Below are 26452 nucleotides of genomic sequence, written 5' to 3'. Positions count from 1 at the left end.
TACTTGTACACATGTGCAGGTAGAAATAACAAAAGCCCTGCTTACACAGAGGCAGGAAAGGTCTTTGTTTGGTGAGCTACACTTTTACACTTGATGTTGTAATAAAGCCAATATGGTGAGTGAATACAGAAAGCTGGCAATCTTCATGAGATTCCCTTATTCAGCAAAGTTTAACAGGGAAGTATGGCCTGTGGTTTTGAGTGCTATACCATGGAAGAACACAAAAAAAGTAACACCAAAAGTAACACCAAAAAGGAACACTGGAATCTGAAAGCAAAGATGGTGCTGCAAAAAGATCAAAAACACTATGTAAAATATTTTAAAACAAAATTTGTGTGATTACTCAAAGTGCTCTTAATTCAAGATTATCAACAGATCCTTGGCAGAATCCTTTGCTTTGTTTCTGAAAGGAGGTTAATGGATAGATTTATCTCATCTGTAGGAAGCTTGTGGTCATTCTTATTTTCAGTCACCAAACTCTTTACTTGGGAGAAAAACTTGGTTGGCAAATATTGCAAAAAAGCAAGTCTGTGAAAGTCAGAGTGCTCAGAGTGTCCATTTGGCCACAAAGCTGACTTCAGCTGCCAGTTTGCATACTGTTGCTGTTTCTCTTAGTCATACTGAGTAGCCAGTCCCTTTGGCTTCAGCAGGTCCTTAATTTCTGCAGCTCTCCAACTGGCAGAGCTGAGTGGTCTTCATTGTATTGCTGGTGTGGCATAAAAATCAAATCCTGACCTGGGAGTGTCACGATGTCGTTGCGGTGGCCACTGCTTTAGCCCGTGAATGTGTCCATGCCTTTGCTTATCAAGTTTTTTTAAAGACTTCCTGTAGACTGTAGATGAAACAGACCTTTACTTTGCTATGACTTTCCAAATCAAAATCACCACCCTTCATGTCCATTTTTGTTCCAGATGTGAAAAAAAAAATAATAGTATGGCCAAAGAGTCTCTTCCCTACCTGTTTATATTCACATTAAACTTCACTGTCTCCTTTTCCTATCATTTCTGTCAATCCTCATTCCTGAGTTACTGTCGTTAAGTAACACATAATATCTCATCAAATTCTGCCTATTTGTGAGATACATTTCATTTAACTGGTAAGAAAATACCTCCAAGAAAGGATTCATTTCTGTTGCTCACGTTCAGCAAGTACACTCTTCCTGGACTGAAGCTTCATCAGTTTATCTTCCCAGAAATTAAGTTTTTTTAAAGCAAGGAGGACCAAAACTGAAAATCTAAGATCTCTCACACCTCCCCTCCACCTCTGCCAAACACAAGTAGAGTTTCCATGTACTTCTATTTACTAATATCAAGCACAATGCATTGTCTACTTTAAAACAAAACAAAATTGTACCAAAATAAGCACAATTCCTTGGAGAGACAGCTCTCACTGGAAAGAGCAAAGTAACAGAAAAACCCATGGTCTGGCCCTTGATATGGAAACAGGTGATGTCAAGTCAGTGTAGGGGTGCGGATGGCAGTTCTCAGGAGCAATTTGTTGACTTTGCAGTGCGGCTGGGTTAGCTGATGCAGTTAAACATGCTGTTGCTGAATTTGCTGGAGTGGTGTTACACAGGACGGACTAGTGCACGAGGCAGGGCAGAGGGTCTGCACCCTCCATAGGGGCATCCTCACCTCCTGCTCCACATCAGGAGAAAGGGCCGGGAGCTCTGCCAGCCCTGCCCTGTCTGTGAGCAGGAGGAATTCAGTCAGAAGAGCCAAAATTGTCACCTGGGTAGCAAATATGCACAGAGCCTGGAGGGCGAGGGTGAGGGCAGCGACCAACAGCACGTTGAACCAATAGGGCAAAGCCAAGCCAGACTCAGAACAGGCCACATAACAATATAAAAATATATGGCTTTCACAATATGAACAGCTTTTCTGAGACTCTGAAGAAATGACAGAAATGTAAATTAATGGTAGTATGTTCTTTCTGCCAAAACCTTTTTATTACACTTGTTTTTAGCTGCACTGGGGGGGGGTGGTGACTCACCAGGCTGCATGATTCAGAAGAGCAATTTTAATTTCCATGCCCTTTCCCTTCCTCAGTTTGTGTGCACGGTGATTGCCATCCTCCTGCATTACTTCTACATGAGCACCTTTGCATGGATGTTTGTGGAGCAGCTCCACATCTACCGGATGCTGACCGAAGTGAGGAACATCAACTTTGGGCACATGCGATTCTACTATGTCGTTGGCTGGGGCATTCCTGCCATTATAACAGGTACCCTCAGCTGCCCACACACAGCTTTGTTTGCTTTCCCTCTCATCTCTGCTGTCCAGATACAGGAAAGTTACCCCATCCAGCAAAGTTACCCCATCCAGCTACAGATGCACTCCACTACTGCTGTTACTTGAGTGCATTCCTGCATGAGGGCATCACCAAATCATGATTAGCAGAAAATCAGCCTGAATTTAGCAGATCTGCACACTAAATGTCTGTAGTCTCAGCTGAAGTGATACTGAGGGTTTTACAGTACAACAAACATAATTGCACCCAGATTAAAATAGGAATTGTTAGCATTGGTTGAGAATAAGAGCGGTTTTATTTTAACAACTCTGCTTGTAGTCTTCATAAATTTTCCATCGCTGTGCTGGTAGCCCCAGGTTATGGACACACAGTCTCCGGAGAGGTAGCTCCAGTGGCTTCAGAAGTGAAGCTCCCGCAGGGCACTGTATGCCCTTCCCTGGACATTCCCACTGCAGTACCTTGACCAACAGTAAGCACTCCCTGAAGGGGCTTTCAGCAGCTCTGTTTTACTTGGCATGAAAATGAGCTGGGAATACTCAAGCAGCCTTTTACATCATTTCAGATACAAAGGCAATAACTTTCAGTTGTGGAAAAGTAATGAAAAGCTGGAGGCAGTAATCTTTTAAACCGTTCCAGGGTGATCCACGGGAGCACATCTATCTCCGCCCTCACCATGGCTATTTTTGCAGTCAGACATTTCCAGTGATACCCAAGCACATGGCGCTGCGTTAATGCAGGCAGACAGCTCCTTGGGAAGCGTGCTTCGCAGAACAGTTGGAGTGGGGTTTTTTGCTTCAACTATTTCAGCATGTATCTGTTGCCATATGGGAAATCAAATCATAGGCAGACAGTTAACTTTTACCCAGTTGCTTTTATTTTTACAGATAACAACATACTGTCAGCAATGGCAAAGATTTAGATGTCTCTCAGATCAAATAAATAACTATCAATCATGTACACTTGCAAAAATATTATGGAACAAGTTAGACTTCTGAAATCACATGAGTTTTTTTTTTCTGTTTGACATAAGGGAGAGTAATACAAAAACATAGTATAGGTGAGGAAGGGTGTCCTTTCGGGAGAGGTGGTAAGTTTTTCCATATCAAGTTGTGCATAAATACTTTCCAATTCTATCAGTTTATCCAGGACACACCAGAAGGTGCAGTTCAGAAGGCTCTACCACTCTGGACATATCCCTGACACATTAGATAGAAATTGTCTTTGTTTTCTGTAGCATTTCAGACCTGTGTAACTGTTATCAGTACCCACAAGACTACTGCAATATACTCAGGAATATTAACTGTCATTAGATAATTGGCAGCATCATTTCTGGTAGAAAAAAAAAAAAAAGTAATATCTTTAAATGTAAGTAAACAATTTGCATTTCAGAACACATAACTCTTCAGTAGAGTTTCAACTGAAGGATTTTCTATTTCACGTTTGGTTTCTCCTGAATTTTAAATGAATCGAGACTTTCTCAACAGCAGTATTATGCAACATGAATATTACAATATTACCCATTTTTACATTTTTCTAATCAGATATTGTTCTCTGTAATATGGAACTCTTTTTCAGTATTAAAATTATGCATACATTATGAATTCTGGTTCCAGTTTGTCTCCTGTACCATGAACTCTGAATCTACTGACTGACAGCTCACTTAAATAAAAAGTCAGGTCTCTGTTACTGAGAAAGTCAGAGGATTTTGTCGAATGAAGAGTGAAGAAAGCTAAGCCATTAGCTTGCCCTTCCAGGTTTAGAAATCATCTGAAGAGAAAAATATTTCATCATAAAAAGCACAATGTGGTATTTCTTGCCCCTGGATAACTTCGTTACTGTACATATTTCAAATAAGCTTCTTTTATAAATTTTAAAGTTTAATATCTAAAGAATAAGAAGGTTCCAACTTCTTTAATGGATGTCTTGGACATCCAAATGGCTTTATAATTTTATTTAAAAGATGCCTAGCCCAATACATCTCTATTATAGCTATCCTGAAAAAAAAAAAAAAAATGAACCGATAGTAGCAGTTGATTTACCCTGTTTTGTTCATTTTTTTCCCTATTTTCCATGCTCAAAATGACATTCAATTCAGACTGGGATATAGTGCTCCTAAGGGGTCTGCAATGGGACCAGGCTACTTACAAACGGGAACCTTGAACTTCGGGAAGAAAAAAATCTTAGCAAAATGTTTACCTAGGGAATACTCCAATGGTGAAGAACGCCATTTAATCACACCATACAAAAGCAAATTGCTGCAAATAAATGTAGGATGGAGTTGAGAGAAGGCTTACAGCCATGAAAAGCGTAAGGATCTGGAATATTCCTCCAAGGGGAACAATAGAGGAATTTGCTTAAAGCAAATTAAACTCGCTTTAAGCTGGCTCATTTTAAGATGTAGTTTGATCCATCTACGAAAGGGATTTTATGACTTCCATGCCTCAGAAGCAAAGGGCTGGATTTGGCACTGAGCAAGACCCCTCTTTGTGGCAACACGCTAACTAGTTGGCATATGCATGCGGTGACTGCTTGCCATGGGGAATGCAGTGCTCATGTTAAAACAGGTTCTTATGTCATCCTGACATCAATATACCCCAGATAATGTCATTTTCCAAATTTGCTGTGAACACTAAGCAAGGTGATGAATAAGGAGAAAGGTGAGGCTGATCTGCAGTTGCTGCAGAGCCTGCAGGAGCTCAGGGGTGTCAAAAGGTGCCTCCATGGTGTTCTCCTGGCATGCTCCTGGGATAGGTGCTGGTCCCCACAGGCTGCTGGGCTCAGCCACCAGACTAGTCCTGGTTCCTGTGAGCACCAGTGAGCTGTCGTGCAGCCCGCATGCTCGGTCTAGTCCGAAAAGCCTGTAGCATTTAATTGATGTGCCAGAATGATTCTTTATATTAAATTGCATTGGCTTAATTCTGCCTTTGGGTAAAGTGTTATTTCACATATTGTTGAGTCCAGTAAAATCTGAACCGCCTACCTGAAGACCAAAATTTGCCCTATTTGTTTAATGGAGAACTTTAGGGTTGGATTTTGAGAGTGAAAAAATGTTGCAGTGTGCCAGTTACTCCCAGAGCCAGATGTTTGGTCAAACCGTAGTTTAAGTCCCACTAATGGGGAAATCAAGTCCTGGGAAACAGCCTGTGTCTATAGAATTACATCTGTATAAAATACTTTATGGTCCCTTAATCATTTATGGCTAATTCTTTCTGGATGGCAACTGCTGAAGGCAGTGGTAGAAGGGCCAATGGGAGCAGAGAGAGAGACCAGCCTATCTCATTCCACACTTCAGAGAAAACAGATCCGATATCCACTGCTTTGCCAAAGAAACAGTTTAATTTTCATAGACCATGGGCCCATACCAGATGTGAGTATTGGCTCTGGGCCAGTTTTATGCAGAGAGGGTGAAACACCGCTACCTCTCCCCCCCCCCCCTTTTTTTTTTTTTTTTTTTTTTTTGGTGTCTTTTCATCAAAGCACACAGGCTTCAGTCCCAAAAGATGTTTATTAATACACATGAATTCTCATAGAGAAGGGCACTGCCATCAACCTTGGATGCCTGCTTGAGGCAGGGCATACATTCAGCTCAGGAGGTGCCCCAGTGCCCAAACAACATGCTGCAACCGTTTACCATATGTCATTGGCCAAAGGCCTCGCAGGGATCAATTTCTGCCTCTTGAAGAAGGAAGAACTCCACAGTATTTTGCAGATCGAAAACAGAAATCCTGGTCCATTGCCATATGGGCAAGCTGCAGGTCACAAAATCAGAGGGCACAGTAAACCAGTAGGTGGAGGCTGGACTCTGAGAATCACCAGGAGATGTCCAGGCTTAGAAAAATAAAACAATAAAAGGTGTGTTCTTAACGCAATTGCCTTGGGGGCATCACCAAACTCCATTTCAAGCAGGGTTAGCAGCTCAGAAGGAGTCTCAGCCTCCACTCCTGAGCTCAAGCAGTTAAATCCCGTGAGTTCCCAAGTTCCTTTGTCTCTGGTGTTATTTTAGTGACAGTAAGCTCACAGCAGTTAAGAATGCACTTTTTTGTAGTATAGACATCTCCTGGGTTATGATTCATGTCATTCTACTGCATAGGCTTATTGAAATTCCTCTGCTTGTCATTCACCCTGAAGGCTTCATCGCTCTGTGTGAAAATGGCTATAAAACTGTGCTGGAACAGAATTAACTTGGGACTTGCATTTATTGCAGTTTTTATGTAGCTGAGCTTTATTCTCATAGGCAGAACTCATCTGATACGGGATGTGCATGGTGTCATTTGGTATGGGATGACCAGTGTAAAGGTTCTGATTTACAAAAGTTTTATTTCAATACTTGTCTTGATTTTGACTTCCCAGAGTGTCCGGTTTGAACAAATTTTGCCACTATCTTTTTGTTTGTTGGACAGTTATTTGAAAATGTTACTGCTGTGCCTGGTTATGTAGATCTCACCAGCACATTTCTGACGTCCTTTTTCCCCATCTTGTGACTCAGGGCTTGCCGTTGGTCTGGATCCACAAGGCTATGGGAACCCTGATTTCTGCTGGTTGTCTGTTCATGACACCCTTATCTGGAGTTTTGCTGGACCCATCGTAATCGTTGTAGTTGTAAGTATGGTGGAGTTGGCATGCTGAACTGTCTCTTCCTTACTACTACATCTTCTTTCATGTTTTGTCAACCAATAGTCACAACCCAAAGCAGCAGTATTCTTTACGTTTGAAGCCAATGTGCTCAAGTTTGCATATTCTGTTTAAAAAGAAAAGACAGGAGCTAAGCTAAGCTCCTGGAAATTAGAGGGCTGCCTGCCAGTGCAAAGATTGTTGATCAATCTCTCTGTGTCTAGAAAGATGCTTATTTTTTCCCATTTGCTTTGTTCCACGTTTGAATTGTTGATTGGGGAGCTTATAAAACAAGTTAACAAAATGAGCTGTAACAAGTCACTTCATCCAGAGGTCCTGAAGAAATATTAAATAAGTCAAATTTCAGGAACTCTAAAGAATTGGCTGCAGTTTTCCTCCCTTACTACTTCTCTGAGTAACAGATCACCAGAAGATAAATATCCACGTGACTGTATCTTGTATATCTAGTGCAGTTCTGGTCTCCTCAACACAAACAGTATGAAGTAGACCTGGAAGAAGTGTGGATTGGGGCTGTGAGTTACCAGAGACGTGGAACAGCCCCTGCTGGAGGAGCATCTAAGTGGACCAGAACCTTCAGCCTCAAGAGAAGAAAGCTGCAGAGAAGGGGAGAGGGAGAAATCTTTAATAGTGTGGTAGCTTGGAAAATGTAACTGAGGAGCCAACTGTTCAGTGTCTTTCCCAACACAAATAGTAGCAAGGTGGCAGGTTCAGAACAAACAGGATGAGCTACACCATCGCTCTGCAAGGAGGTGAGTTAGAAACTCCCAGAAACCAAACAATAGTGATGGTGGAGCTCTGCATGGTTTCAGAAAGTGAGTGACTGAACAAATTCACAGCATCAATATTCACTATGAGGGATTAAGTACAAACACCCCCCTGAGTATATCCCAGCTCTAGAAATCAGCAGAGGCTGGAGGCGCTTTCTGAGGAATTACCACCAAACTCTCTGTTATTATACTCTTATATTCTGCTTTGGCCCCAGCTGAAACAAGATGCTGGGTGAGTGAACTCTGGTCTGGACAAGAATAGCCACTCTTGAGTTTATTCTTGAGGTTTTGTTTCATTCAAGCCTCTTTGCACAGGGCAGTCTTACGGTGTTTAATCCAGATCCAGTCCCAGCACATTCTTGACTGATGTTGTCTTAAAACAGGATGAATTTTGGAACTGGAAGAGACATGTAAATTAAAGGAAAAATATTCTTGGCACCACAAACCATGTTGGGATAAAAATTCTATTGTCATTGAAAACTGTGCTCTGACAAATTTAGAGAAAGAACCCATGCTGTTATTCCAATTTCCCTTTCAGATAAACACTGTCATCTTCATACTAGCAATGAAAGCATCGTGCAGACGAAGGCAACGTTCGTTTGAAAAAACTGGAGTCACGTAAGTTTGGGTTCAAAAACCTGTAGAAAAAAATCTGGTCAAGAATAACAAAGGGACAGAACTGCTTAAAAGCAGGCATCGGGGTTAGAATAAGTAAGATATTTGAAGAAGGAGCCAGTCTGCATTGGCAGAGGTGATTGGAGTTTCTTTACCAGCACCTATCCCTGGGTACCCTTGGTGGCTCTGTAAAACCACCACAGTGCTATGCACCACTGACAAGTGTAGGCAGGAGAGGAGAGGGAAGAGTGAAACGATCAGTCTCTGAGGTGTCATTACACTCTTCCAGGTCTTTCATCATACTCCATACTACACTGTCACTTCACTTCACCCCTGGCATTTCCTGGTAGGCATAATTCTGGGTCTCCTTGTGGTTACCCATGGCTCAGAAAGGTCTCCCTGATGAATGCCAGGATGACCAGCTGTGTCAGGCAGGGACACACCAAGGCTCCTGTGCTGAGGACCAGCCTCCACCCCCAGCCTGCACCCCGTGGGATGAGCAGAAAGCCCACAAGCTGAAACCTGCAGCCTTTCCAGGCTGTCCTGGCAGCCTGTTCCCATTAACTCTGATTTTGCCCAAAGCTTAGAATTTACATGTGAGCTATAATGTGATTAGCTAGTGGCAAGACAGCCCCTGTTTCCAAACAGGTAGCCGTATGAGATTACAAAAGGCTTCTTCTAGCTATTTACTCAGCGTTGGCTGTCAGGTATTTTTTTTCAGTTTTTTTTTTTTTTTAAAAAAAACCTTCTGTCCTGGTTTCAGTTACGACAGTTGTTTTTCCTCCTAGTAGCTGGTAGGGTGCTATGTTTTGGATTGGGATGAGAAGAGTGCTGATAACATGCTGATGTTTTAATTGCTGCAGAGCACTGCTTGTACTGGGCCAGGGACTTTTCAGCTTCTCACTCTGCCCTGCCAGCAGGCGGGCTGGGGGTGGAGCAGGAGCTGGGAGGGGACAGACCCAGGACAGCTGACCCAAACTGGCCAAAGGGGTATTCCATACCATCTGACGTCATGCTGAACAATATATAGGGGTGGCTAGCCGGGCTGGGGGGCTGGCTGCTCTGGGTTGGGCTGGGCATCGGTCAGCGGGTGGTGAGCAATTGCATTGTGCATCACTTGTTTGTACATATTATTATTATTATCATTATTATTTCCTATCTTAATAAACTGTCTTTATCTCAACTCACAGGCTTCACTTTCCCATTTCTCTCCCCCATCCCAGAGAGGGAGGGTGGAGGGTGAGCGAACGGCTGTGTGGTGTTTAGCTGCCAGCCGGGTTAAACCACAACACCTTCCTAAACAAATGGAGTATAATTGCTACTTAATAGCAGCTATTTTATTCATAATACAAAACTTTTGCCGCTAGAATTGTGACCAACCTTTGCAATTGCCTGTGGAAATAATGCTTTTAAGCAAACAAATACTCCCCTGAGTGCTCTCAATCCAGAGCCGTGGGCTGTAATGTGGAGAAAGAATGTGAATGTGGACTCAGAAACAGAAATGAGACAGACCTGACCATTCACCCCCAGATCTCTTCCTCAGAGTCAACAAGACTGAACCGTAGGGCTTGGCGAACTGCCATGTTTGTTTGAAGGAAACCTTGGAAGCAGACTTGAAAAGAAATCACCTTTTTTATCACCCGAATGTTCTAAGTCGTTGAGTAGCATAAGGAGGGAGTTGGGAACAGGGAGCTGGTGTGCCAAAGGGCCCTTCTAGACGCCAAATTGCAGGTGTGCTCTTCACCAAGTCTGTGTGTGCTCTCAGGGAGGAAAGAGCTTGAACTTCGATGTGGTCCCACCCCTGTTGGGAAGCTGGGCTTTCCTCATGTCTCCTGTCATGCTGCAACCCCCCCCTGTGCTTGCTTTACAGCTCCGTGCTGCGGACAGCATTCCTGCTCCTACTGCTCATCAGCGCCACGTGGCTGCTGGGGCTGATGGCAGTGAACAGCGATGTCATGACGTTTCACTATCTCTTTGCCATTTTCAGCTGCCTCCAGGTAAGTTAGCATTTTGCCAGTGGCAAACCTGGGTGGCTGCACTGCTGCGCCCCCAAAACGGGTAAACATTGGCTAACTTTGTAACTGAGATGTTAAGTTGTTAAGATGTTAAGTACCATTTTTTCTGAGAGGGAGGGTTTTCACCAAAGTCATCACATTTAGTAATTGCATCTCTCACTTTCAGTCATTCCAAGATAAGTGCTCTAATATTGTAACCTGTGACAGACAAGTAACAGTAGGCAATTATACCTCTGTCTTCCCAGAGGGGAAATCTTTGCTACTGTCTTCTGCATGCTTACTGTTAACAGTCATCCTGTTGCTTCCACAAAGTAAGTTACTGTTTAAGAAAATGAGTCAAATAATGATTTCCAAACACAACTCGTTGCATTAAGGATTTACTGAATCACTTGTCCTGGTGTGCACAGTTGTTGACTAAAGATGCAGAACACCGTTTTTGCAGACCTGGCATGGAAGTAGCCACGAAGTCATGTAGTCACTACTTGAAAGTGACCAAGGATGACAGTAACTGTCATGGCAAGTGCCTGTGATATTAAAACAGCTGCTGCTAGCAGGCCATTCCGGTTGGTTGCTGCACAACAGCCACAAATTGCAACCAAAGAGAAAAAGAAGCCTGATAGGTCTTCTCCCATGCCTGTCCATGCCCTGGAAGCACATCAGATAGGCCAGCCTGGAGCAAGGATATTTTGACACTGCAACTGGTGTGCTCTGAAATAAAGACACCCACTTAGGCTGCAAAACCAGGCTTCCACAAGCCTAGAATAAAATAAAATTAAATATAAACCCGGTGAGAGGGAGGAAAGCCAGCAGCTGGAATTCTCCAAATTTGCCCAAAGAGGCACAGTGGTATGTGGCGTTTCACATCATTACCTTCTTTGAACTTGCATTTTTAAATAGACATTTATGTGAATTTTATTAATGAATAATCCCAAAGTGCTAATGCCAACTAAGATTTCATTTGATTGAATGTTTAGAAAGTGAACTTGAAGTTTAAAGTTACTCTAAGTCAATTGGTTTGGCTGAAGTCATGAAATGCAGGCATCTTGTGATGTTGGTACAGCTGCAACTTCATGAGTGATTGGCTTCTATAAACTATATCTCCGACCAGAATTGATAACCATTTGGCAGCTGCATGAATTCCGTCAGAGCAAATACATCTGAAAACATACACGTGCATGCCTCCCGCCCCCAGAGAAAGTTATTGTTGGGTGTTCCTGGCAGGCCAGTAGCTGCCCAGTCCTGGGGATTTTGGCAGTTTTCTCTCCTTGAGATATTGCTGAATGGATGAACGTAGGGGACTAAAGCTGGGACCTCTCTGCCCCCAGTACCTCTCCATGTCTTACAAAGTTTTCTAAGGTTCTGTTAACAACAGTAATAAGGACACCCACCACAGAAGTTCCCCATTTCCAGAGGTGGCTGTGATATTTTTGATGTGCTGCTATTGCTTTTGTCTCATCATCAGAGTTGAAAGCTCTAAAATCTTAATCCAAGTACAGCCTTGATACTCCCTGAAATGTCTGTTGGTGGGACACTGAGGTCCTCACTGGATATACTAAGAATGTTTCTTCCCAAACTATGGGGCAGGGTGAGAACTACCATGAGCTCTGCTCTATAAATCCTGGAGGAATACATCATTGCATATATTTTCCAAGGCCCTTTATGCACATTTAAACTTGGAAGCAAATATTGAAGAAGTCCTAGGAGATCAGTCAATGTTATTTCAGTCAAAGGCAGGAAATGGTTATTGCTATTGAAATCACTGACTGTGAACTAGAATTCAGGGGTTGTTTCAAAACGACTGTTCTCTAATTAATCTATTTGTGTCTGCAGTTTAGTAGTATTGAATCATTTAGATTTATTCTTCCTTTCTCTAAAATGATCCAGGGGCTGTTCATTTTCTTCTTCCACTGCGTGTTTAACAAAGAAGTCAGGAAGCATTTGAAGAACACTTTAACTGGCAAGAAGCCTCTTCCAGATGATTCCACTGCCACAAGAGCTACATTATTAACTGTAAGGAAAAAATAAAATAAAAAAAAAAAAAGGAAAAGAACTTCATGCTGGTAGAAGTTACCAGAAATGCACTTGCAGGTGGCTTGTCCATGACTAAGTGAATTTTCTGATTCATTTAGGTGACTTTTACAAAGATTACTGATGGCTTCTCTCAAAAGTTTTGATAACTTCTTCAATTAAAACATTTGAGAGGGGATTTTTTTTTCCTTGGCATCAAGAACCAACTTGGTTCCTTCGAGACTTTTAATGCACTTATGGGTAATGTGGACTTTCAGTAGGAATTCATTATTTTTTATTCTTGCAAAATTCAAGGAAAGTGAACATAGAAACGGTATATGGGGTGTGCTGCATCGCTTTGGTCCTTGCACTATTCTGGATATAGTCATGTTGACTTATATAGTGAACAGTCTGAAACGTGTAAATAGAAGTAACTGATTACCCTTCCAACTATATATTGAAAACCCGCTGACATCTACACTAGTAAATAGGACCAGATCATGGGCTTGAGCCCTGGCCCACAGCTGCCCATGAGATTTAACTGTGAGTGCATCCCCTGGCATGGTTCTGGCTGTGCAACTTGCAGCTAGTCTCCAAAAGCTGGGGATAAGAGAGGCCAGCATGGGCCAAGGAATATTCCCAAAGAGGCAACGTTGATTTGGCAATCTTGTTTTGGGAGATAAAAAAAGAGTTCAGCAAGGTGGACTAGAGTTGTACTATGCACTGCCATTTACTCTCACAACAGAGAACAGGCCTTTGCTCATTTGGTTTACAACACAGACATTGCTTAAATCTGTTTAACAAGGAAATGTAAGTCCTTCATACTTAGATCAGGTGGGACATTGAGGAAGAGGTATTAAGGCCTAGTTCTGCAATGGTTTTCAAGCATTTGGTGTCAGTGGAAGTGAGGCACCAACACACCTTTGATGAGCAGGGCCTGGGAGCCTGGGTTTCACAAGTTGTGGGCATTCAGAGCGCTGTGCTGAATAACCAGGTCTCTGTCCACAGACCCTGGTGAAAAGCATTGAAAGGATATTTTCTTGCTTTGATCTGATTACACATCTGCTTGCAGTAACATTAATGAGACATGTGGACTCGAGTTAAACAATACAAAAATTATCAGGCTTTCTCTCCAATGTCCTTAATGGCTCATAGCAGACTCTCAAGTCACGTTTAAAATCTTTCTGCCATAAAGGCACACAGAGCCCCAGTGCCCAGCAGGCCACCAGAAGCAATAAGCTGAAGGGGACTGTCACCAACTCCATTTCTCAGGCACGACGCTCTATGTCGACGATCAACAGTGGGAGAGGAGGTGTACAGAGGGCTGGTCTGAGTCTTTTGAACAAACTTTCTGAAGAAAGAAAGTCAATTACAGGTCTCAGGCTCCAGCTTCTGCATCAGTGCTGTGCACTGCCCTCTGTCCCAGTCAACGTGCCCTGCTGAATGGAGAGGTCTGCCTGGGAAGGTCAGGAATCCACTACATTATGTTGCTTAAAACAGTTCTTCTTGTAATTCACTATTCCTTTGTGTCTTTTTCTCCTTCAGCGATCTCTGAACTGCAACAACACATACATAGAAGAGCCAAATATGTATCGCACGACCCTTGGGGAATCCACTGTCTCCCTAGAAAGCACCGTCAGGTCAGCCAAGAGCCACAATAGCTACCTTGCTTATATTCTCAGGTAATCAGGTGGCAGGTGCATGGCTTTCAGGTGCTTGCCTTTCCCTTCTCATTCCTTTTGTGGAAAAGAAAAATCAAAACAGAAATGTTTTGTTTCAAGTGCAACTTGTTCTATGTTGTAACCATTCTGCTTCGTGTGACTTTTTTTCTTTTGTGCATTTTCTTTTGCATGCATCTTCAGTGGGGTCTTCCAGTAGTGCAGTGGTAAACGTGGCTATTATGTTAACTATTAGGGCTGTGCTGCTTGCCTGTTAAAATACAGATGTGTCTCAAGGAGTGGGATTTAGTGGGATTTATTTACAACAGGCTTTTTCAGGGCGCAGTTAATGTCTCCAAACGCAGACATAACCTGTCTTGCTGTGAAAGTACCTACACTGAGAGTCAGTTGAGCACAGGTTGACTAGCATGCACTGCAGCTTTCTGTGACCAGAAGAACCGCATCTGCATGTCTGCCTTGTTGTTAAGGACAGTGAAGTGACCAAGAAAGTTGTCCCCTCTTTTTATTCTCTAAGGGATGATGCTGCTCATAAGCTCAGTGGATCCTCAAGTCAAGCAAGGGCTGGTCAGACTGAAGCAGATTCCTCCATTTTTCATAGGAATCCTAAATCCAACGGTAAGAATTTCTTTAAAATGCTTTGACCCAGTTGTGAACCTTTTCCTTCTCAGCACTTTTTTCAAAGGCTTCTGTAAGAGGAGGATCACTTACTCTGACTTGGTGTGCCTCGTTCTCGTTGTGCTGTTGGCATAAGGATATGCAGTGGTTGTCTTACCAGGGAATTCTGGAATGGAATTATGTATCTGCTTCTCGTGATGGCTCAGTTTTAATCTGACAGCTGTCACAACTGTTGACAGTTTCTGGCATCCCTCTTCTTTCTCACAAACTATGCGCTGCTGCTCTTGATTTTTAAATGGACATCTTTTAATGTTTGAGACCTTGGGGCAATATCCTCTTTTACAGCTATGTGTTTTGTACAAGAAAATGAGAACAGTCTCTTGGCTGATTTCTGTTTGGGGTCTTGATGTTAAATTTTGTTGCCTTGTAGCAGTATTTAAGAGTGCATTTGCAGATTTTCTGATATTTTCAGGTACCTCTGCCAGCATGTTGTGTTGACTGAGATGCTGTGGAGCTGCTGTTCTGCGTGTAGACTAGTGAAAAAAAGTATCCCTGTTCTGTTTTGCAGCCCCCTTGCAGAAAAAAGGTCCTGCCCATTAGCTGAGCAGAGCCGTGTGCTTCCCATCATTACTTAGGTGAATGCCACAGTCCTTGTGAGTTAATCCTGAGAACACCTGTGGCTGGAAGTGCTCATCCCTGGCATGTCCTGAACCAGACGCCTGCCTTGTCTTTGTGTTCATGCATCCATCAGACAGACGTGTCCCACTCATGCTCACCTTCTCATTGCTCTATTTCCCCTTTCCACATTTGTAGAGCATGATTCAGACTCTGACAGCGAGCTGTCCCTCGATGAACACAGCAGCTCCTACGCCTCCTCCCATTCATCGGACAGCGAAGAAGACGGGCTTGAGCCAGAGAAAAAGTGGAACACATCCACTTCCAAAAATAATGAACGTGGCCCTCTCCACAGCACACCTAAAGGTACTCCTGGTGCGAAGGAACAGCAATGGGTGTATTTTCTTTAAAAGAGCCTTAGAGTAGAGGGAACGAATTTATCAGGCTAGCATACAACATTTGGAAATGGTGTTATACAGCCAACAAAAGCTCATGTGAAGGAAGAAGGGGAAGCTGGTTATTTTGAGGGCAGTGGGAAGAAATACCTGCCTCTCTTCATGCAATAGATGCTTCGGGATTTAGCGGGGTCAGGAGAGGTCACGGAACCAAAGCATTGGCCTCCAGCGTCAGCACTGTGTGGCAGGGTATGGGCATTCCTAGGTGCAGTTTGTCTTCTAAAGATTAGTTTAGACAAACAAGTAAGGCAGTGTCCAAGCTGTGTGCTCTGCACAGACACAGCACAAAGTTCCTCAGGTGCCCTCATGCATAAGAAACCACCGTCCGCAGGGAGCCTTTGGGATCGCCATCCCTGGACAGCTGGCAGGGCAGATGTGTCTCACACCTCTTAGTGGTGCCAGCAACTTTGCTCGGAGCAGGGACACCCTGCCATCCTGCCAGAAGTGTTTTTGGGGGTTTGCTGCACCTCAGAGTAGTGCAGTCCAGCGAGGATCATCGAAAGCATGGCTCTGGTCTGGCACACAACTGCTCCCCAGCTGCAGGAGATGAGACAGGCTGGGCAGCGGCTGAGAAAACCTATCAAACTGGTTTTCGAGCTAGTGTTTTTTTGCATTGCAGTCGATACCCTTCCCAATCATGTGAAACCCTATTGGCCCACAGAGTACATAACGGCCAGCGACAGCGAGGACCCCAGCGGGAAACAGAAACTCAAAGTCGAGACCAAGGTCAATGTGGAGCTCCACAGGGAACACCAGATGAACCACAACAACGAAGCGCCGCAGGACAAAGAGAATGAAGGGCAGCAGAAGGAGAACAGACCTCTGTCTCACCAGAATAACCAGCAGCCAGAGCAGAGGAAAGGTAAGGTGGCCAGCACAACTTCACAGCACACTGGGAGGCTGGGGGGTTAATGAGCATCAGTTAGTGTAGTAGCTGCACTGGGGAAGGGCAATCTCCAAATGGCTTCAACCTGTGTAACCAGGCAGGAAGCTAGTAGGTAGTTGGTGAAGTCTGATCTTTTGGTTTAGAAATAAAGGGACAAAGCAGAATTCTGATGAAGAAATATAAAGTGTCACTTTTTGGATGTGTTCAGCTTGTTAAATGAATTTACTGGTATGTTTCAAAATTCTGACTCTTCCCTCTCTTCTCTAACAGGCATCTTAAAAAACAAAGTCACCTACCCTCCCCCTCTGATGGACAAGAATATGAAGAATCGACTGCGGGAAAAGCTATCAGATTATAATCAGACCACAATCTCATCCAGGACTACTTCCCTGGGGACAAACGATGGGGTCCGCTCTCCTTCGGACTCAGGGGTGACAGTAAAAAATGCTCGGAGGGAGCAGTCTCGAGACCAGCTCAACGGCATGGCCATGAATGTCCACGTGGGAACAGGACATGCTGAGACCTCAGACTCAGAGTAAGTACCACACTAAGATGCCGTGGCAGACCTCCCATGGTTCTGGCCTCTCCCTCCACTTTCCAGCCCCAAACTCCCACACGAGCAAGGATTTCACCTGGGGACTGCACTAGAGTCCTTCACCAGTGACTGTGCTGATTGCTTGTCCACACCATGACCCCACACCACAGCGTTTCACTGATGAGAAGGCCACAAACAGGTATCCCAGGCAAGGTGCCATGATAGAAACCTGTCACCAGTCATCCTGGTGTGCTCTGAACTGGCAAACTGAATTGTTACTGGCACAGTGGCATGAGGAACACAGCTCTGCCTCATCTCCTTGGTGTGGGGCTTGCGTGCCCTCAGGAGTGCTCTGCTCAGGGCTGCCCCCTGCTTCCACCTCTGTGCTCCCAGCCTCTCACCTTCACACACCTCGGACCAATGGAGCATTCTTTTCCCCTCTCTTTTTCACCAATTCTCCCATTTTGTAGCAAGGAGGATGTTTGGGGCCGTTAGGGGCGTATCACTAATGGGGTGCAATTAATGATAACGTGGCCAGTACCAGGCACCCAAGGAGGGGGATCAGAGCAGGGCAAGCACAGAGCAGCGTTTATCGATGCATGTCCAGCAAGAGGTGTGGTGGGTGTCCAGCAGGCAGCTGGAGGAGGGCAGGCAGGGCCAAGACACAAATGAGCAGGACCTGGAGGAAGCTCAGCATTTTGTGGGGTGAGCCTCGGGGGGAGCATGAGGAGATCCAGCTGAGCGGGGGGGGGGGTTGTTACCTGGGTGTGAACCAGTGGCTGCAGAGAGAAGTGTTGTGTCAAGCCACTGACCCTAAATTAGCAGGTGTGTCATTCCCACCCCCTGCACAGAGGGTGTATTTGCCGTTCTAAACGAAATCAAACACCACCGAAAGGCTGAGCAAGCTTTCAACCAAAGGGTGTTCTCAGAAACCTCATTACTCATCACAGTTTTCACATTCAAAATGAGAACGGCCTTAAGTAAAGTCTGTGTAAACATTTTACACACACAGTCTTCCTTTTATTAACACAAATAATAGTCTCATTCCTTCTCCAAACACAGAGAAAATTTCTCACCCATCTCTAATTCTAACATTATCCCGCCATGCTTTAGACACCCATGCTGTTCAGGGGTGCACAGACCACTCCCAGCTTGCTACAGAAATTTGGATTGCTGGGGACTGGTTGTTGAATATTTTTCCTGGTTAGCCAGGAAACAGAGGTGTCTTTGACAAGCAATAGCTGCTTGCTGCTACCAGGTAATAGATTACTGGGAAAAAGCTAGCCAACTTGGCGTACCAAACAACTGTTTTGTTCTCTGCACCTTTAGCATACAGTAAAACTGTCTGACAGCAGAATGCATGAATCTGTCTGAAATACCAGGTTTCTAACAGCTTGCAAGGTTTTTGTGTGAACCTCACATCTTCACCTAAGTGTTAGCCAAACAAAGTAACTCGGTAATTTTTTCTGCAAATAGTGCATCTCTTGGGTACCGCCTGTAAATAACGCTCCCAGCCGATCGTGTCCTCAAGGGCAGCATCCCCCAGGGGTGTTCGGCTGGCAAGGCTTGGTAATTTCACAGAGCATGAGCCCTTACTAAAAGGGATTAGGTAGAGTTGGGCGGAGTTGTTCGCCTGTGCCTGTCTAACCCCAAGCCTGCATGATTGCTTCTTCTCACTAACAGAGGCAGTAACGAAACTTCAATTTGAACCATCAGGAAACTGTGAGCGCTGCTGCGAGTTCTGGACTCCTCACCGCAGGGTGACTGCCTGGGTGCCTCGGACTTCTCTGGAGTCTCTGCACAGCCAGGAGGACACAGGTGGCTCTGACTCCCGCATGGTTTCATGTTCTGGCAGACTCCTGGCTGCTCGCAGCGGAGACACGGTGCCCAGCTGCCCGTGATGGGGCCGCTCTGTGGTAACGCTGCACGTGACGCGAACCTGTGCCAAAAAGCATGGAAATGGCCCCAAGGATTCCCACAAGGATTCCCAGCAAGGGTTGAGTTCCTTCTTGCAGTGTGGACAGTGCTGCAGGAGTTGCTCAGCTTCTGGGGAGAAACAAGGAAAAACAAGTTTCTGCAGTGGACCTACAGGAAGACAACCCGTCTGCCTCAAGGCAAGCACCAGGAGATGCCTCTCGTGAACTTTTCTCCAGCTACAGCGTGAACCATTCGGCGTGCTGGACTCTGGGGAGGAATATCCCAACAAGTGTCCTTTAGTTTCTATGCCAGCAACTCTCTCCAGCCCCCTATGGACACGTCGTCTTCAGAAAATAAAAATAAAAATCCTTTATATATATATATATAAAGTGTAGATACTTTTATATATTTTGTATGGTGATGCTAAAGAAAAAGTTCCTTTGTATATTTTACATTTATACTGATCTTCTTAATTTGATAATAGGAAATCAATTAAAAGAGTTTTTGATATTTTTTATATAAACCTTGCACAATCTTACTTGAATTTGGCATTTGATAAAGTAATTGATGTTTGCATGGAAACCACCTTAAGATGCAATGCAGTTTTCAAAATAATGCAGTAAAGGTTTTTTCTAAATCCAGGAATATAATTTATAAGTTTTGTTGACAGATTTTGGAACGCTTTAAGGACACAGTATGTTTTTTCATAACCTCTTCTAAAACTGAAGAAAATTTTTTTTTTTTTTTCATTTTTTGTTGTTTTGGCCTCTTCCCTCAAGTGCATTGAAATGTTCAGAAACTGAACTTCAGGGCTAAAAGTAAGTTATGTCTTAGTCTTAAGATTTCAACACAGTCCTTGCATGGAAGAAGTCAAATCAATATTTCCCATAGCAAGAACAGGAAAACAAGTGGTGTAGCTGTAGAGTGGCTTTCTCGGACACTGCTGGTCTGGCTCAGGGACAAAACAGCCTCCTGAGAAGAGGGTCCTCCTCCCAGGCTCTGCATGAGGAGCAGTCATTTTAGTTTAGTGCTGCTTTCTCTCCCTCTGGAGTCAGCACTTTGCTAATCAAAGCAGAAACACAAGTCTGGAAGGATGGCCAGGCTTCATTTCCCAGCTCTCTGAGAAATCTCTGGCCTTCCTGGCGTGTCCAGAAGTGCGTGGAAGGATTGAGGTTTCATGTTCAATGGTACGGCCGTGACCACCGGGGCTCTCGGGAGCTCCCCGCGCTCCAGAGCAGCCCTTTGGGAAAATACCAATTTTCATGTGTATGAATGCATATGTGAAAGGGAAGGTACAGAAAATCACCCCACATAGAATGCAGGAGATCAGGAAAAACAAAACAACAGCAACAAAAAAGGAAAATATAGAGCAATCTGGGCTTTGTTACATTCCTATGCACTTTTAAATGCATTTAGGAAATGTCTTTGGGAAGGGAGGGGGAGGAAGGGTACTGGTCCTGTACAAATTATGCAACATGCTGTGTGAAATTTTCTGGCTGACAAAAAGTTCTGAATGTTTTAGGTGCCTGACACTCGGCTGTGTGCTCAGGCATTGTGTATAACCCCTGATAGTTGTTTTTACATCTGCGTATGTATATTTTGTCCCAGTGAGATGTAGGTAGTTTTTATTTTGATCAGAATTGTTGCAGTAAAGGAGGGTCAGTTGTGTTAATGACAAAAATTAAAACCTATTTTTATGACTTTTTAAAAGCTTTATGGCAGATTAGACACTGGAGGGTTTTTCTTTTTTTTTTTTTTTTTAACAAATGTGTATTTATTAATGTGCAGAACACTGGAATTGCAGCACAGATGAAAGGAGAATTTACAATAAATTAAGATTTTTTTTTGAACTTCTGGAGTTTATTTTCAGTGCCGAATGGATGCTGAGGGCCCAAATGGCATTTCTAGGGATTTCCAAAGTAGCAGGAGGGGAGACGTGCTGGTACCCATTGCTCTTGCCAAGGAAGCAGAGGCTGTAAAGCTTCACCCCCACCACTCCCTTACAATCAGGTGCTCCTGATGTGCAGAAGGCATCGGCTTTGGGCTGTGAGGAGCAGAGCCTGTGTCCCGTCCTCCCTGCAGCACTGCAGATGGCTCTGCTCTGGGTCAGACAGGTATTAAACATGCTCAGTTCTGGAAAAACCTTCATATTCCTGTTTTGCAGATGCCATGAGGCTGAGTCTTAGTTTGGGAGGAAGGCTTGGTCTGGGGGCTTCTGTTTTCTTTGGGGTTTGGTTTCTGTTCATTTACCAAGCACATTCATTGTTCCTGTAGAATTTGCACTGATGAAACCCCAGGACACTGGTGTGCTGACATCCACCCAAGCCAAACCTAGGCTTCTTGGGCACCCAGTTTCCATGGAGGGGAAAATCTGCTCGCAGCTGTACCACTGTATAGCAAACCCTGAGTTTGGCCAGGGCAGGGGAGCCAATGCAAGCCTGTGATGAGAAGAACCTTATCTGACTTTCTTGGCTCCATTCTTGCCTTTCTTAAAGCAACTAGCGTTAAGCCATGGTCCTGCTCCTGCTCTACTTTTTAGGCTGTTGTGCAGGTCTTCTTCATTACAGTGTCTTACGAGGCACAGCAGGGTCCTGCAAGCATCTGCCAGCATTCTGGAAATAAAGTATTTCCCAATATCATCTGGCCTGATTTTTTGTAAGTGTTCCTAAACATTAGGCAATAACCTGGCAGCGTGTGAGGTCAGGGAGTGAGAGACTGGTTACTGGAATGATGTAGGGGCAAAATCAAAGACGGGGAGCTTTGATTTGCAAACCACTAAACAAACCCAAACAATTAGCCCAAAGGGAAACTGTTTTTCAATTTTATTGTACAAGTTCACTTTTGGTGGACCAATGATAGTTGTTTGTTCTCATTTACACAAAGCCCACTTTGCTGCAGAAAAGCATAAATAAGACCCAGGCTTTCACATCAGCAGGACTGACACGGGACAGACCAGCCCATGGTCCTGTGTCCAGTACCAACCAACAGCAGGCATTTAGGAAAAGAGGATTATCACAGCGCAGTTACACAGTGAGGTGGCTCCAGCAGGGTCCACTGTCCCCAGTGGGGTCCGAGCCCCCAGCAAGCTGCAGCTCTGAAGCTCCCAATAATTTGTCCTATTGCTTTTGGATCCACGGAAACTTCTGGTGCACAATGGTTTGCCTGACTCAGTCACAAGCAGCAAGGAAATGCTCTTACACGTGTTCAGCCTTCCTTCTTGCCCTTCTTCCATCTCTTCCCAGGTCTAATGCATCCTTTTTGGAGATAGCATAGAGACTAAAGAGATGAGAGCTGCCCACTAAATGTGACAGGCAGGCCTACCAACAGCCAAAAAAAATAGATTTGGCCTAAGCAAAATGCAGGAAGAAAGAGTCTGGAAGATGGACCAGTGGCAGCAACATGGCACGATAAGGCTGAAGTAACCAAAGAGCTCACATAGCTCAGCCCCCTCCAACAACCCAGAATCAAATACACATGTGGATTTGTCTAACACATTCTTAAAAATCCTAAATGACAATTCCAATATATCTGCCCATAGCCAGCAGAGCCAGGGCCAGGCTGCGATGCATCTGGGCCCCTGGCCCTAATGCTGTTCTCCTGCCTCGCCTTTACGGTCCAGTTTGCACTTAGGCAGTTTGCCTTCCCTCCCTGTAAGAAGCAATTTGCACTGTTCTTATTTTCCATTTTAGCCTCTTGATTTTGGATCCATTCTCCAGTTTCTCATACTCGTTTTGAATCTTAATCCTGTCTGTGAGGATGCCTGGAGTCCTTTGGCAACATCTGCAGGTTTTACAGGCTACCTTCCATTTCATCTTCCAGCCCGTGAATGAAAATTTCAAATAAAACTGAGCCCCAGAGGGATGTTTTACAAGATTCCTTCTTGCCCACAGAGTTTTGCACCTACCTCATATCAAATAACATCAGCCCACACTGTCCGTGTTTGGTGTGAGAGAACATGGTGCTGGATGGTATCAAAGGCTTTACTTGAAGACGTGTCCCATCTGCTGCTGCTCCTTTACCCAACGTGCCAGGCACCGCAGGAAAGAAGAAAATTAGATTAGTCTGATGTGTGTTGCAGAGCCCACGTTAACTCATTAGTGGCTTGGAAATATTTACAAAGTATTTCTAAGTGTCCCCTCTGGGGTTCTGTGCCAGGCCAGTGTCTGTCCTCTTGGCCAGAGCCAGCAGCTGCTGCAGGTCCTCTGGTGGGGCCAGGAGCCATCTCCATCCTCCACTGCTTCTCAGAGGTGGCTGGGAACAGGGTATCTTCTCCTTCACACTCAAATATTACTTAAAATCACAGAATGGTTTGGGATGGAAGGAACCTTAAAAATCATCTAAGTCCAACCCCTGCCATGGGCAGGGACACCTCCCACCAGGCCAGGTTGCCCAAAGCCCCATCCAGCCTGGCCTTGAACACCTCCAGGGATGGGGCATCCACAGCTTCTCTGGGCAGACAGGGCCATACCAACTCTGAGTGAAGAATTTATTCCAAATACCTAATCTAAGTCTGCCCTTTCTTAGTTTAAAGCCCTCCCCCCTTGTCCTATCCCTACACCCCCTGACAGAGTCCCTCCCCAGCTTTCCTGCAGGCCCTTCAGGCACTGGAAGGCCGCTGTAAGGTCTCCCTGTGGCCTTCTCTTCTCCAGGCTGAACAACCCCAACTCCCTCAGCCTGTCCTCATAGCAGAGGTGCTCCAGCCCTCTGATCATCCCCATGGCCCTCCTCTGGACTCGTTCCAATCTGTCCATGTCCTTCATGTGCTGGGGGCCCCAGAGCTGGACGCAGGGCCCCAGGTGGTGTCTCAGGAGAGCAGAGCAGAGGGGGACAATCCCCTCCCTCGCCCTGCTGGCCAAGATTCTGACATATTCTGAGTATATTTTCTGTACCTGAAGGGAGAGCAGCCTGGTGCCTGTGTGAGCTGGTGAAGGCTGCCAAGGCCCGGAGCTGAGCCAGGAGATGTGGCACGGGTTGAGCTGGGCCCAACCACCCCCATACGGGTGCTCAGCAGAGGGAGCCCGGCTGGGAAAACCCAGTGCCACCGATGGGCTGCTGGAAAATGGGGTGGAAACCCACCCGAGAGCAATTCCTCTGCATCAAGCCCTGAAAGGCTGCCAGGGCAAGGAAAAGAAATAAAAAGAGAGAAAAGTGGGACCCCCCCTCCCCATCCACACTTCTGGAGCCCATCTGTACCTGTGCAAAGCCAGTATTTTAAGTCAGATTCACTCGGGAAATAGAAATGAACTCAAAGCTGGAGCTTTCCAGGTGCTGCCCCTCTCTTTCATTAAAATAGTTGCAGTGTGTCCATCTGGGTTGTTTCCAGAATTAATTTCTTATGGGGTTGTTTTGTCATTTTTTTCCCCGTACAAATATAACAGCTTGCAAAAATGCCAGTCTCTTTGGCTAACATGTAGGAAAACCTCTTGCTTTTGGTCATTTAACAGCAACTCTTTGTAAGTACGCCTTTAATGATCTTGTTTGTGTTTTAAGGCTATAGCACTTCCCAAGTAAATAACATAGTTTTTAAAAAATCCTTTCGTTAGATATCAACAGACTCAAGGAAATATCGAGCATGTGAAGTTCTGTGCATATATAAACTTTTATCTTTTTAACACAGTGAAAGTATTTATAGCCTAGGAGTGACCTCAGACCATGCAGGGTGAGGGATGCAGTTCTCTCATCTGCATGGGCCACAGCTGAGGGTGCTGCAGCTGCCCTGTGGCGCTTGGCAGAGCATCCCCTGCATCACGGCTGTGGCAGGAATAAAAGGGTGAGAGGAATGCAGAGGTTAGGCGTGCACGATGCCCCACGTTATTCTCAACCAGCCAGCACACCACCAAGGAGAGGTTCCTGTAAAATCACTCAGAAGCAGCAAAACCTCCAGCACTAGTGAGCGAGGTACAAATCTGCCCAAGAGGTCTGCAACACACAGTCAAGCAGATTCTGCCATGGCATGATTACTCAGAAAGAAAAAGAAGGAAGAACACGTCGACAGCACATGGTAAGCCACCCATCGTAAAATAGCTGTGATGGAGCGAGCACCCTGAAGGTACAGAGATGAGAGTGCTCTTCAATCAGAACAGCTGCACTTCTAGCGCATGCTCCTTACATTTGTTTTTTTAAAAAAGGAACCTACAGCAGTAACTTCATTAGTTATAAAAGTAGCTACTGAAAGGCCTGCGTGTTTTAAGAGGGTGAAGAATACCTGGCTTTAAAGGAAAGAAATATCCCTCTCACCTGGATCCATTCCACGTGGAGCCTTCAGGTGAGGAACATCCCACCAAATCCGGCAGGAGGCAGCGGACAGGTTTCCAGGCGAAGCAGTAAATCACCCCTGTGCAACACATGTTCACCTGGAGAAAAATACGTAAATTTTATTACGCATTTCAATTCACTGGATAAAACAAATAAGAAACCTTGGATGGTTAACTCCTTCCCTTCCAGCTGCACAGGTAGCACATTTTGGGGGTGAAGAGGCTGGGGGTGGAAAAGTTCAGGAAAAAAGCCCTGCAGGGCCATATTGAAAATCTACCACTGGCACAAAATTGCCAAACTAACAGGAGCAACTGAGTGGCCAATACACAGCTGTTCTCCACTGGGTTGTGCAGGAGAGGACATTGTTGTGACTGATCTCATTTAGATGTGCCTAACACAAGCTAAAAGCATCTTGTGTGTTTGTTTGTTCCTAGCTCAGCCACATGGCACAAGCAGGACACGGTGCATGGCTTGTTGGTGGCTCCCCACACCTCACCTGGCCCCCAGCAGGGCACAGGGTGCTGAGCTTGCTACAACAAGTGGCACAGATCCACACAAGTTTGGGATTTGCTGGAAGATCCATCTGTGTTAAACCCTCCCCATCTCCCTCTAAGCAGAGAGAAGCCCTGCTGCCCTTGGGCTGTATTTTCATGAGAGGTGCTCAATACAGCGATATTAGCTACGGGAATCGGTCACTGTTGGAGCCCATTGCTGTTCAGATAGCTGTGCCAGGATCAGCCCTTCCAACAGATCAGATCAGATCCTTCACGGGATCAGCCCTTTAGGCTTAGAGTTCAGACACGTTCCTCCTGCCCCATGATTGGTGCTTAGCCTCTGGGTTCAATAAGGAGCAAAGTGGCACAGAACCACCTTAAAGCCCTCACCTCTCCAAACATCCCCTCTAAGAAGCACATTCTCTTTTCTGCAAGTCAAACACAGGTGTTGGCCTTGAGTGCAGACAAGTCACACCAAGCGTGGCTGGTCTCTGCTCCATGAAATGGCCACGTTACCTAGAGATAGCTTAACACCCAGCTGTGAACCAGTTCACAGATTTTTATTCTGTTATCTCCTCCTGTAAAAGCTAGGTGCAAAACTTGTTCAGTGTTAAAATATTTTCCCATAAAAAAAACCTCCTTTAGTATTTTAAACCAGCGTAGGCTATTCTGATTCTATAATTTTTGCAACATCTATCTCTCTCTCTATATATAT

General features: G+C 44.9%; 1 protein-coding gene across 6 annotated transcripts in view; it reads left to right on the top strand.

The window, feature by feature from the left end:
• The window catches only part of CELSR1 (cadherin EGF LAG seven-pass G-type receptor 1), a 161252-nt gene extending 140414 nt beyond the window's left edge, over positions 1 to 20838 (top strand). For 2 of the 6 annotated variants that reach the window (XM_035315454.1, XM_035315453.1), the window contains exons 25-35: positions 2049 to 2223; positions 6737 to 6849; positions 8188 to 8267; positions 10135 to 10261; positions 12164 to 12289; positions 13832 to 13968; positions 14480 to 14580; positions 15394 to 15561; positions 16270 to 16512; positions 16807 to 17071; positions 18755 to 20838. In XM_035315454.1, the coding sequence (XP_035171345.1) occupies positions 2049 to 2223; positions 6737 to 6849; positions 8188 to 8267; positions 10135 to 10261; positions 12164 to 12289; positions 13832 to 13968; positions 14480 to 14580; positions 15394 to 15561; positions 16270 to 16512; positions 16807 to 17071; positions 18755 to 18779 (1560 nt within the window). In that variant the 3' untranslated portion in view covers positions 18780 to 20838. Of the gene's footprint in view, positions 1 to 2048; positions 2224 to 6736; positions 6850 to 8187; positions 8268 to 10134; positions 10262 to 12163; positions 12290 to 13831; positions 13969 to 14479; positions 14581 to 15393; positions 15562 to 16269; positions 16513 to 16806; positions 17076 to 18754 lie in introns of those variants that run through there. The other 4 variants (XM_035315455.1, XM_035315456.1, XM_035315458.1 and 1 more) reach the window with 4 other exon arrangements.
• The last annotated feature ends 5614 nt before the right edge of the window (positions 20839 to 26452 follow it).

This window comes from Oxyura jamaicensis, chromosome 1 (assembly GCF_011077185.1).
Source record: "Oxyura jamaicensis isolate SHBP4307 breed ruddy duck chromosome 1, BPBGC_Ojam_1.0, whole genome shotgun sequence".
Lineage (NCBI taxonomy): Eukaryota > Metazoa > Chordata > Aves > Anseriformes > Anatidae > Oxyura > Oxyura jamaicensis.
Note: the sequence above shows the minus strand (reverse complement) of the source record. Positions and strands in the feature narration are given on the sequence as shown.